The sequence below is a fragment of the Zalophus californianus genome, chromosome 3 (genome assembly GCF_009762305.2).
Source record: "Zalophus californianus isolate mZalCal1 chromosome 3, mZalCal1.pri.v2, whole genome shotgun sequence".
Taxonomy (NCBI): Eukaryota; Metazoa; Chordata; class Mammalia; order Carnivora; family Otariidae; genus Zalophus; species Zalophus californianus.
The window spans coordinates 34134003-34147495 of record NC_045597.1 but is presented as its reverse complement, the minus strand read 5'-3'; the positions used below and the strand labels follow the sequence as shown (position 1 = coordinate 34147495).

General features: G+C 37.8%; 1 protein-coding gene across 8 annotated transcripts in view; it reads left to right on the top strand.

The window, feature by feature from the left end:
• Nucleotides 1-67: 67 nt before the first annotated feature.
• The window catches only part of PIBF1 (progesterone immunomodulatory binding factor 1), a 231456-nt gene continuing 218030 nt past the window's right edge, over nt 68-13493 (top strand). For all 8 annotated transcript variants that reach the window (XR_003519163.1, XR_003519164.1, XR_003519162.1 and 5 more), the window contains exons 1-5: nt 68-257; nt 1286-1591; nt 8006-8106; nt 10560-10758; nt 13019-13138. Coding sequence is in view for 5 of the 8 variants with exons in the window: in XM_027589896.2 (XP_027445697.1) it covers nt 1340-1591; nt 8006-8106; nt 10560-10758; nt 13019-13138 (672 nt within the window). In the remaining 3 variants the exon portion in view is untranslated. The remainder of the gene's footprint in view (nt 258-1285; nt 1592-8005; nt 8107-10559; nt 10759-13018; nt 13139-13493) is intronic.

Genomic DNA, 13493 nt, shown 5'->3' with positions numbered 1-13493 from the left:
CAGCATGCACTGCTTCCTGCGTTGGGGGTGGATCCAGGCTGAGTTCCGGCGGCGTGGGCGATTGCACGCTGCCGCTTCCGCCGTCCTCCCGCGGGTGCGGAAGTGGTTGTCTTGGTTACGGGTTCCTAACGGTCCCCGATCTGAAATTGTTGAGGAGCTACAACCTGAGCTTCCGTTTGGGGATGCTTTCAACTCCATGGAGAAGCGACGGTGGTGGCTGGTCCAGCCTTAGACGTGGAGTAGTTGAAGCTTTCGAGGTAGCTCGCGGCTATCCCTTCCTTTCCCACGCAGGGCAGGGACTCCTACACTGCCGAGTTTGGCTTCTTCACTCCGCACGTGTGGGCAGCCCCAGCCCCCGATCCTTTGTAATCCAGATGTTGCCTCTCTCTGATTTCACCTTTCTTTACCTTTTCCCTTTGAGAGGGATGCCGTTTCCCCTCCACACGCCTTTCTAATAATTTAGTTTGGAAAAGCTGGTATCTGCAATACCGCAAATAACTTATTATGTCATGTAGTATTAAAAGAAGAGAATTGTTAAAATTCTTGTGAAAGGGTAAGAAGTTCGATTTAGAATACTTGAGTTTATTTCTTCTACGTTCTTGTTTTCATTTTATCTGGAAGTCCATTGGAACATTTTTATTTCACTGTTTACCTTTTTAAAAAATCTTCAGTGATGCCTCATTGCCCGTAGAATAAATTTCGAACGCATTTTGACATTCAAGGCTCTCGAAGTCTTGATTATTAAGGTTGTATGTGTGTATGTGTATGAGGGATAGGGCGAGTCCTACTCAAAATCACGAAGGCTTGGCCCCAGCGGGACTACAACTATCTTCTGCTGTTGTGCATTTTCACCACCTCTGTACCAACCCTAATTCTTGCATGCTTTTTTCTTGTTGCTACTCTAAATCCTTCAAGATTCTAAGTAGACAAAACCTTGTGATCAACTCAGAATTGATTTCTCTAAGCTCGAACACGTGCTGCTTTTCGTTCCTGGATACTACTGACTAGGGCTTTTATCCTTTACCTCGAACAATTTCTTTGTTTCCCACAAGTAAGATTCCTGTCCCCAGGAACTGGGCTTTTTATTCATCAAGGGCAAATTCATAGTAGGATTTAATGAGCTTGATTTAATATGTCTGATTTGAGCAGTAATTTACTAATCTGTCCTAGACGAGGGGTCCTCCAGATTGTCTGATAACTACTTAGGCATTCATTAGTATCTCTTTAACATACTTATGCTTTCCATAGAGAATGTTTGAATACATTTAATATTTTTAACCCACAGAAAATTGAAATTGAATTGGAGAAGAAAACTGAGCCATAACAAAAAAAAAAAAAAATGTCTCGAAAAATTGCCAGGGCATCAAAAAAAGTGAATATCTCTAGCTCTCTGGAATCTGAAGATATTAGTTTAGAAACAACAGTTCCTACGGATGATATTTCATCATCAGAAGAGCGAGATGGTAAAATCAAAATCACCCAGCAACTAATCGAACGTAAAGAACTTCTTCATAATATTCAGTTACTGAAAATAGAGCTATCCCAGAAAGATATGATGATAGACAACTTGAAAGTGGATTATCTTACGAAGGTAAGATTAGGTGTAATTTTTGTTACTTTTATGCTTTATTGTCTCCAAACTGCAGATAAATAAGACTTAAAATTATATATATGTAATCTGAACTTGAATGATACGTTTATCATTTCAAAAAGAAAATTATATTTTCTTGCATAGTTGAAAAAAACTTTTTGGAAGGAGAGGAGGAGTGAATTATACTTCTGTGTATTAAATAAAAAGTCCTGAAAGAGGCAATGATTTGAAGTTGGGCAGGGATGAATTGCTTCTGTAGGCTCAGTTTTTAAAATCTAGCATGTGTGAGATAATCTTTTTAGGTGTTTTTTTTCCAGCCAAGATGTGTTCTGCTTCATTGGGAATTAACCCTGATGTGACTAGTTTGATAGGGAGAATCAAGATCATAATTATATTATTAGTCTGTATAGTCCTCTGCCCTGGAGATTCAGTTTCTTTGGTATCTCTGTTTGACAGTTATTCGTATTCCTGAGTTTATGACACCTAATCATCATTGATCCTTGCCACGGCCACTTTTTATTTTGTATATTTATTCTTTTTATTCCCGTAGCTCATTTCCCTTCTTCTCTCTATCAACTATTTTTTTTTAAGATTTTATTTATTTATTTGAGAGAGAGGGAGGAGAAAGAGAACACGAGCGGGGTTGGGATGCAGAGGGAGAGGGAGAAGCAAACTCTCCACTGAGCAGGGAGCCCAACACGGGGCTCAGTCCCAGGACCCGGGGATCAGGACCTGAGCCAAAGGCAGACACTTAACCAACTGAGCCACCCAGGCGCCCTTCTATTAACTATTTTAAATTTTTTTTTTTTACATTTGTTCTTGAAAATGGGTATTTTTCTTATTTTTTTCCTTTACATAAATGTAAATTGCATGTTTTGTTTTAGAGTTTATCTCTTTTATAGCTGTTTTTTTTCCCCATCTCCGGGATGTTTTTGAAATCATTAATGTTACTGTGTATGTCTCATCTTCTGCTTCTAACTTCTATGTAATTCTCTGTGTGTGTGTGTGTGTGTGTGTGTGTGTGTGTGTGTGTGTGTGTGTGTCTACGTCTACCAATCTATTCATCCACTACCGCAGAGGTAGGCACCTAGATTGCCTCCCAGTTCTCTGCCACCACATGCAACATGGGCCTTCTGTAGGCATTTCTCTTTTGGACCTGTGTGGACATCTTCTTTGACATGTATACTCAGGAATAGAATTTCTGGCTCATAGGGTATATGCATACTTAATTAAACTGAGTGTACTGTCAAATTACTCTCCAGAATAGCTGCGTACTCTACATTCCCATGGTTTTTGGTCCATGAGCACTAGGGTTGTTTTGCTTAGAGACCCCTTGGGAGTAAGATGTTTGCTGTCAGATATATGGAGGAATATTATACAGTAAAGGATTAGTCTTTCATAATTCATCAAATCGAAGGCAGCTTGATTGTAAAGTGGACCATTACTTGTATCACTGAGATTAAAAACTGCCAAGTTAAACTGTTATGTGCTATAGATTGTAAGATGCATTCCAGTTTCAGAGATGTAAAATGTGAAAAAGTGAGAGTCTGGGATCAGTGAAGGAACAGAATTTTTAGACATTTATTTTCCAGAGCTTACCAGTATATTGAGCATTGGGGGTACAAAGATGAAAATATCATTTTCTAGCATTATTTTTTTATTAGTTTCAGAGGTAGAGTTTAGTGATTCATCCGTTGCATATAACACCAAGTGCTCATTACATCAAGTGCCCTCCTTAATGTCCATCACCCAGTTACCCCATTCCCCCACCTACCTCCCCCTCCAGCAACCCTTAGTTTGTTTCCTATAGTTAGGAGTCTCTTATGGTTTGCCTCCCTTTCTGTTTTCACTTTATTTTATTTTTCCCTCCCTTCCACTGTAATCCTGTTTTGTTTCTTAAATTCCACATATGAGTGAAATCATATGATAATTGTCTTTCTTGGATTGATTTATTTCACTTAGCATAATACCCTCTGGTTCCTTCCACATCATTGCAAATGGCAAGATTTCATTTTTTGATGGCTGAGTAATATTCCATTGTGTGTGTGCCACATGTGGCATTATTAAAAATAAATTTCCCTTACTCGACTATAGATAATAAAAGTCACAGGAAAAGTAGATTTCTGCTGACTATAAACCTTTCTTGCTATTAACATTTAAATGGCCTGATTTAAGTTACTTAGCTTCCTGTCATTGGAAGCATTCTATAGTCCTGAGTGGTCAAGTGTCATGATACATTATAGGTATTTTTGCTGTGGAAAGAGGTTGAACTAGCTGTGCAGTGTTCTGGGGATGAAGTTCAGTTGCTAGTACCAAAGACTTAGAAAATGGTGGCTGCCTGTAACACAGGAGAAGGATTTTATTTCTCTTGTGTAACAGGAATCTGAAAGTAGGTAATTTAGATTTGGGGTGGTTACTCCTTGATATTGTTAGGAACCCAGGCTCCTTTTAACCTTCTGCACAGCTGTTTTAAGCATGTGCTTTTCATCTCAAAGTCAGAGATGGCTGATCTACCTCCAGTATTGTATCCATGTTACAGGCAGAGGATGAGGAGAAGGATAATGGGAAAATGGGACACATGCCAAAAGACTCATTCTCTTTTATGTACTTCTATTTTTTTAAGATTTTATTTATTTATTTATTTATTTGAAGGAGAGAGAGAGTGCGCATGCTACCAGGGGGAGGGTCAGAGGGGGAAGGAGCAGGAGAGGGAGAGAGAATCTGAAGCAGACTACCGGCTAAGTGCAGAGCTCCACGCGGGGCTAGATCTCACTATTGTCAGATCAGGACCTGAGCCGAAACCAAGAGTCAGACACTTAACCAGCTGAGCCACCCAGAAGCCCCAGGACTCATTCCCTTTTAAAGAGCTTTCTCAGAAGCTCAAGCCAGTGGCCTCAGTAAACTAGAACTATATAGCATGACCACCTTAGCTGCAAGGAGTGGAAAGCTGGGAAATGTGAATATTTAACTGGATACATTATTGTCACTAATAAAAATCAGAGTTACATTAGATAGAAGAGAAGACAGTGTTGGGAGACGAGTAGCAATTTTTTTTGTTCTATTCATCACAGTCTTTTTATTTTTTGTTATTTTTTTTAAAGATTTTATTTATTTGACAGAGAGAGACACAGTGAAAGAGGGAACAGAAGCAGGGGGAGTGGGAGAGGGAGAAGCAGGCTTCCCAAAGAGCAGGGAGCCCGGTGCGGGGCTCAATGTGGGGCTCGATCCCAGGACCCTGGATCATGACCTGAGCTGAAGGCAGACGCTTAACGACTGAGCCACGCAGGCGTCCCCATCACAGTCTTTTTAAGTTAGAAAGTCTGTGAATCTAACGTTTTTTCTACACCAGTATGGTGGCAATACAATTTTTACATTTGTTACAGTTTATTACTAACGTTACAGTTTTTTACTATGAATGTCTTGATCCATGTTGATTTGACTTTTCCATGTCTAAAAACAAGAACACATTTCTCCAAGGGAACTCAAAATCATTAGTCCCACTTCCCTCTTGCTCACTGAGAGAACTTAAAAGGGTAATGGCTTAGGCCAAACATCCTGATTCTAGAGAATTGTTGGCTTTCCATTTTTATCCCTGCCCATTGATGCCTAAATCTCCTTCCTTATTCCTTCATTCCTTTCCTCTTCAGTCTTCATGCCTGTTAATTTTTAAATGACAGTCTTTTTATCTTTCACTTGAGATCTGTGGGTTCCTTATTGCTGGGGAATTAAATGAAGGGGTGCATCTTCCCAGCTTGATTGTCTTTGAGTTAAGGAACCTAAGTTAGAAGTCAGTTAAAATTGTGAAAGTTGTAACCCTGGAAAGAGTAGAACTTTCTGTCCTTGTGGTAACAGTATTCTTGATTTGCAAAATAATAATTATGAGGAATGTGGTTGTCTTTTGTTGATTTAAGACATTTATTGAAGCCTGTTGCTAGGAATATAACTGAACATGGCAGGGTCCCTTTTTTATGTAGATCACATTCAAGTGAGACACATGATCAAGAAACAAATGGGAGCTCTTCAAGATCATGTGACACAGCATCACTTAGCAACGGGAGTTTTCTACTTTAGATAAGGAGTCAGCAAATTTTTTCTGTAAAGACCCAGACAGTAAATATTTTTTGCTTTGCAGGCCATGTGTGGTCTGTCACATATTCTTTGTTGTTTTTTTTACTCCTTTACAAATGCAAAATCTGTTAGCTCATGGGCTGTACAGAAACAGGGCATGGGCTTGATTTGACCCATTGCCATCGTTTATTAACTCTTGCTTTAGACTGTGTAATCAGAGAAGCCACCGGTAGATTTTAGGCAATTAGAATTACATGTCCTGATTTTTGTATTCAAAAGGGCACTGAAGTAATAGACCAAGGACAGATAAGGTAGAAGCAGAAGACAGTTAATTGGGTTATTGCCTTATGTAAGACTTAAGTTTTTGGCTTCATCCACTGGAGCCATTTATTGAGAAATGGAAGGCTGGGAGAAGACTGTTCTGGGAGGTAAGATGTAAGTTCTGTTTTGAACATGTTAAACTTTAGATTCCTGTTAGACCCCAAAACAGAATTGTCAATTAGAGTTTAGGGGCGAGTCCATGACTTTGTATGTGTGTTTGTGTGTGTGTCTGTGTGGTGTGTATGTAAAATATACATCAGCATATAGATGGCACTTAAAGCTATGGGATTAGATGACATTACCTGGTGAGAGCAGAGGGCCCCAAGCCATGTGAAGTGGAGTCCAACATCTAGAAATAGGGTAGAGGAAGAGAATCTAGCAAAGGAGCCTGAGAAGCCTACGAGTGGCTAGTGGGTTAGGAGGAAGACCAAAGAGGAATAACATGGAATTTGAACTACGACAACAGTCATCTGCTGTGTCAAATCATGCTGTCAAGTAAGATAAATATGCTGAAATTATTAGGGGACTGGTTATTAAAAGAAGTGATTCAGAATACTTTTCCTGGAATATTATGGGAAAAATATTGAATTTTTGCTCTGATGGTAAGCAGAGAAACGGTACATTAGCAAAGGGAGTGGTGTGATCAAGGGAATATTGTTCGTTGTTCTTTTTAGTGGATGATAGAAGTAGTTTGCTTAATGATAGGAATGATCCAGTAGAGATGGGGAATTTGCTGATGCAAGAGGAATCCACTTGAATATATTAAAGATTGGCTGTTAAATTAATCTATTTTAAAAGATGAATAAGAATTACCTGGGTTGAAAGGAAAAGAGAAAAGAATTTTTTAATTAGACTAAGAGCAAAACCCAAGTCCATAGAGGCTTAAGAGAGACCACAGCATACTTGAAGAAAGGCAAGCACTTATTTTTCCTGGAACAGAGTGTACTTTTAAGCTAGTGACCAGAGAAGGAAGGAGCTGGTAAGGGCCAGATCAAGAAGTACTGGTACATTATGCCATAAGTTTGAAATTGATTTCGAAAACAGTGAAGATCCTCTGAAGGATTTAAAACTGGGGAAATAAATTTTTGTTAACATTTTTTAAAAGGAAGCTAAAGGAAGATAAATTTGGAGGTTGACAAAACTGGACACAAGGAAACACTCCTGGTGAGAGATGGTGGGGGTCTAACAAGATTTGTCAGTGGGTATCAAAGAGGATGGAGCAGTTTTGAGAGCTATTTATGAAGTGAACTTAACAAGAACCACAACAAAATGGAGTCTGGTCAGAATAAGCTGTGAGGGAGAAGTAGACCTCAACCATGACTCAGGTGTTTTTTGCGTTGGAGACTAGGGAGGTCCAGGGAGTGTACGAGTAGGTGAGGCTGAGGCCTCGTTTTCTTTTGGACATTTGTGACATCACTCATGGAGTATTCGTTTGGAGATCTATGGATCAAAAGGACAAATGCAGGGTCTAGCAAGGAAAAAATCACCTGGGCAAGGCACCAAAATAAAATCCCAGATGTTAAGGGGCTTCTCAGTGAGAGTGAGTGAAGGGGGAAAAGTAGTCTCTTTTTTTTTAAGAACTTTTATTTATTATTTATTTATTTATTTATTTAAGATTTTGTATTTATTTGTGAGAGAGAGAATGAGAGACAGAGAGTATGAGAGTGGGGAGGGTCAGAGGGAGAAGCAGACTCCCCGCTGAGCAGGGAGCCCAAAGCGGGACTCCATCCCAGAACTCCAGGATCATGACCTGAGCCGAAGGCAGTCGCTTAACCAACTGAGCCACCCAGGCACCCAAGGGGAAAAAGTAGTCTTAATGACAGCCTGGCAAAAAATCCATGTATGTGGCAGCAGTTTAAACCATTTGTATGAACAGACTGTAATTTGTTAATACAACATTGCAGAAGAACCTCTATCCAAGCTTTCTCTCTCTCTTTTTTTTTTTAACATTGAGTATTTTTCAGACATTTTGTAGTGATAAATTTGAAAGTTGACCATATAATTTACCTCTTTCTCTTCATTAAGATTGAAGAATTGGAGGAGAAACTTAATGATGCACTTCACCAGAAGCAGCTACTGACACTGAGATTAGACAATCAGTTGACTTTTCAACAAAAGGATGCCAGGTAAGAAAGTTTTTAAGAAACAGTAATACCTATTTAGCCATTAAAAGTAATTTCGTTACCTGTTTATGCATGCAATTGTAGCTAAAAGAGAGAAATTTTAAGTGAGCGATGGTAATAATTTTTACATCCATACCAACAAAAAAGTAGGTTACTTGATACAATACACAAAATACAAAAAGTCAAAATTCAGCATTCATTCAACAAACATTGCTGATGTAAGTGATCCATAAGTGACAATGGAAGTTCTCTAAACTCACCACCATTTAACCTGTTGTCTGGATTAACCTTTCTTCATTTGCTTTATAAAGCACACTAAATCTCATGGCCCATTTAACTCTGCAAGTTTAAATTATCTTCTTTTTTGCCTGCATTCTTTCTCCCAATTCAGTTGTGTACTTAGGAAGATTCCACTGTGTTTACTCTCAAATATGCCTTGACAGTTGTCCTTAGAATTATGTAAACAATGAAATATGAATGAAAAAAAGATGTGCTGCTTTATGAAAACTATAATGAATTCTTTGAAACAATTTAATAGAAGTAAGTGATTAAAAAAAACTGTCATCAAATTAAGTGAAAGCAAGACAGATTTAAAAGTTGGGAGCAAAAATCAAATAAGTCCATAAAAAGCATCCTCTCATATTTCTTCCCAAGTGTCTTTAAGGTAAAGAAATTGAACTTGGCAATCATGAACAATGATTTACACAAAAAACAAAGTATACCTTTGTATTTAAAAAATCTGAACCCTATGTAGAAAATTTGACAAGTGACTGCTTCTTTCTATGTGTTAATTAGAAGTAAATGTGTTAAAGTGCTTATCTTCTCTCTTTGTAAGATTTCACTATTTAACTGATACTTAAAAAAAATTATCTCACCAGTTACCAGGCACTATAACATTAGATCATTGGTTCTGAAACTTTAGTATGTATCAGACCCATCTGGAGGTCTTGTTAAAAAGGATTGTTGGGTCTCACCCTCTGATATTGTGATTTGGGGTGAGCCCTGAGAATCTGTATTTCTACCAAGTTCTCAGGTGATGCTGATGCTGCTGGTCTGGCGACAGTACTTTGGGAACCACTCCATTCAGTGGTAGGGCTTCTACTCTAATTCTTGAGGCATTTCTCAGATTACATGATGCTGAGAGGGCAGTTGAGGGGCTATTGCACTAATCCTCTTGATGGCTGACATTAGTAAAAAGTGGTTGTTGGATTTTGAATATATTTTGAAGGTTGAGCTGGTGGGATTGTGGCAACATTTTTGGTTCGAATAAATGAAAGGGTGGAGTTGCTGTCAACTAAGATAGGAAAACCACAGTGGAAGAGGTTTATGAATGAAGAGCAAGAGTTCAGTTTGGGACATCTTCTGTTAGAGTTGTCTTATTAGAAATCCATGTGTAGGTATTGGAAGAGTTTGGTCTAGAGATATAAATCTGGGAATCATTAGGATATAGACAGTACACATTTAAGTCATAAGATTGGATGAATTCCCCAAGGTAGTAAATACAGAGAGAGAAGAGAGCCAAGTACTCCTAACATTAAGACAAACCAGAAAGGAGACTGAGAAAACACCAATGGAAAAATGGGAGAAAAATGACAAGAGTATAGTGACTTGGAAGACAGGTGAAGAAAGTGTGTACAGGGAGAGATCAGTTGTGTCAAGTAATCTTTGGTCATGGATGAGAAGAATTGAGAATTGATCATTAGCAATCTGGATGTCATTGGCAACCTTGAGATTTCATTAGGAAGGATAAAAACCTAATTGGCATGGGTTTAAGAGGAAGGGCACCAGACAGTGAGTAGAGACAACTTTTGAGAAGTTTTGCTGTATGGAGGAGCAAACAAAGGGGGCAGTGAAATGTTCATTTTTTTTAAGATAGAAGAAGTAACAGCATGTTTGTATGTTGATGGGTGTGATACAGTAGGAAGGGGAGAGAATCAATTGTCCCTTCCTGCTCAGAATCTTCGAATAGGCAGCTAATGATGGCAACGTCTGCTACATGTATTCTTTGAGAATGATTATGTACAGATTACTCCTTTCATCACCTCACTGGTTGAATGAATGCTTTACAGTGGTTCAGTGTTGCCATCTTCAAGCAGTATACTTTAAAGTACCTGGACAGAAAGAAATGAAAATTATTTTGATGAGTAGGGTCTAAAACAGATATATAAATTTAAATCTTAAGCAAAGGAAATATATGATTTTATAATTTGAATTTTGAAAATTATTCTTTAAGAATATCAATTTTCTATTTAACAGTTTATGTGGCTGCACATGTAGTAATGAGTATAGAATTGTCATTTCATGTTTAACTGCTTAAATAAATAAGCATTCAGCTGGGGCCAAAAACATCAGAGAGCTTCTCATTTCCTGTTTTTATGTTACTGTAAAAGGTAACTTTGAGAAAATTAAATCTGAACGTTTTCTTTAAGCTTGCCATAAATTCTTTCCTAATGTAGAAAATATCAAGAACTAATGAAACAAGAAATGGAAACTATTTTATTGAGACAGAAACAACTAGAAGAGACAAATACTCAGCTAAGAGAGAAGGCGGGAGATGTTCGTCGAAACCTGCGTGACTTTGAGTTGACAGAAGAGCAATATATGAAACTAAAAAGTTTTCCTGAAGATCAGCTTTCTATTCCTGAATATGTATCTGTAAGTGTGTTGCATCATTTAAAAAAAAAAAACAAACTGCATATATTTTCAAATTAGAACTTGCTATTTATGTAATAGCCTTAATCTTCCAAGTACCCAATTAATAAATTATTTTGTTATTTTATGGCCTTGATCTGGAAATAGTGAATGAAGTTAATGGCTGCACAGTCCATAGAAATGAATCATTGTATCATAAACCGGTGGTTTATAATATTTTCACCCAAAATGAGAAATTTATAGAGATAACAGATTAGTGGTTGCCAGGGGCTGGGGGTAGTAGAGGAGAGAGGACTTGGTGTGATTGTGAAGGGGGTAGGATGAAGGGGATCTTGGTCATCTAGCTCGGATCTGTTGCGGTGTTGGTTATACAGATCTACACATAGGATTCATCTATGGCCGTAGTCTCAATTTTTTTGATGTCAGCATCCCTTTACGTCCAAGGAGCTTTTGTTTATATGGGCCCTATCTATTAGTATTTACCATATTGGAAATTAACACTAAGACATTTTTAAAACACAAGAATACATAAGCACACATTCCATTAGCCTTAAAGGCGATGATCTCACCACACATTAGGTAGCCACTGGCAAACACCACTGAACAGGCATAAGACAATGAGAGTAAAACAAGCAGAAAAAATCTTAGTATTATTAGGAAAATAATTTTAATCTTATGAATTACCTGAAAGGGTCTCAGAGTGATGGGGTGGTAACCAGGGGTTCCCAAACCACACATTGAGAACTGCTGGTTTGTGATATATAGATGTCATTTCACCTTTAGAGGCTTGAACTTTTTCATATGTAAAAGGATTGATAATAATAATAGTACCTTTCTGTTGAGGTAATGTGAAGATTAACTGTGAATATGTGTGTGAAATGCTTAGCATAGTGCTTAGAACATAGTAAACATATAGTAAATATACCTATTATTTTTGCAGGAGTGGTGATTGCTACTCTTGGTTTTCATTTGCATAACGTTTCTGGATTAATGATCTCATAAAACAAAGTGTTCCTTTTTGTCCATTTTTTATTTAAGTAGCTCAAATATATTTTTTTCTATCTAAAGTGTACTGTCCAAGACATATCAAATCTCTCACAGGCTGTCGTTTTGACTTTATCCGTAGTAGGTATCAAGTATCCCACAAGTGGGAGTTACACATATTTTTGTTCTCTGGTTTGTTAATGTTCTTTGTCATCTTCTGTTTTTGCAGATGGTATTATCCTAACTAGTCATACACAAATTCATTGTGTTGAGGACTAGCCTCTTACCAGATGTGGTACTCTTGCAGTTCAGCAACATATTAAGGAATTGCAGATTGCATGCCTATATAATAAATAGGCATAATTACCCTCTCCTAATTTGTTCATGGCTTCTTAAGCTTATAGGAATTTGTCAAATGGAACACTTTACTAGATTAGGGCAGACAAATTCCTCTGAGAGAATCATGAGTGAGAAAAGAGGTCTGAACTGAATGGAAGTAGTGATATGAAAGATCCCTCCAGATTCCTCCTGATTATCTCTTACCTGGCAGTGGTAGCAGTAGGGCTTCACCAGGGACCTGGGATGTAGGCTTATCATGTGTTTAGGCAAGAGAGAGCAGTGTGCAAATCGGGCAAAAATTCCTGCCTTTGTGAGCTTACATTCATTCAAGCAGAGCAACACAGACAATAAATTAAAAGTAATATACAGAATGTTTGTCATAAATGCTATGGAGAAAAGAGCAGGAATGAGACTAGGAGCTGCCATCAGGTGGGGGTACTATTTTAAATCAGATTAGAGGAATTAGGGCTTTACTGATAGGGTGACCTGAAGGGAGTGAAAGCATGAGCCATGCATTTGTATGTAGGAAGAATTCTTCTATCAGAGGAAATACGACCAAAACTTAAGCACTTAATGTGTTCAGGAAGTAACAAGCAGATAGGGTGGAATCAGCAGTGGTGGGAGATGAGGAGTAAGTAGTACATGGAGTACAGATAGAAGAGAAGAAAGAGACTGTGTCGGGGTAGAGAATTATAGAGAATCTGGGCCTTGAGGAAACTTAATTGAACATTAAGCCTTAATAAAGTATTAGTGGTCAGGGTCAGTTAATAACTGTTTGTACAAACAAAACTTGATTATACAGGCATATAATGCAAAACTCAATGCTTTCCTTTTGTTACCTGAATGTTTTTATTACTCATAATTGAGGGTACTATAAATTAATAAATTTTAATTGTAACAGGGATTCTAAAATTGCCTAATTTGATTTTTGTTTTTAAAGATTCGGTTCTATGAACTAGTGAATCCATTAAGAAAGGAAATCTCTGAACTGCAAGTGAAAAAGAGTGACCTATCAGAAGAATTAAGTGAAAACAAGAGACAGTTGAAACAACTGACAGAGGTTTGTATGATTTTGATCGCTGGTGGGAAGAAGCTCCATGTTTTTTTCTAGGGAGTTCCTCAAGATTTGTGAGCAGGAATAAAAAAGTCAATGATAGAAAAAATGCTGACTACACAATTATTCAAGCAGTGGGAAGGTTAAATTGGAAATAGTCATCTTAAAGGTTGACAGGGTAAGTCTGTGATATTGGCCTGTAATCCATTGTTGACTGTTTTGTTGTAACTCTTTCATTCTTGGTTCTTATTACGGATTAGCCTTGTTTGTGATATGAAAGGGAGCTGCTATCCATTTATCATTTTGCCTCTTCATTAAGTACCTTAGTTTTCCTAATGTTTGTTTGGAGCATGAGCACTGA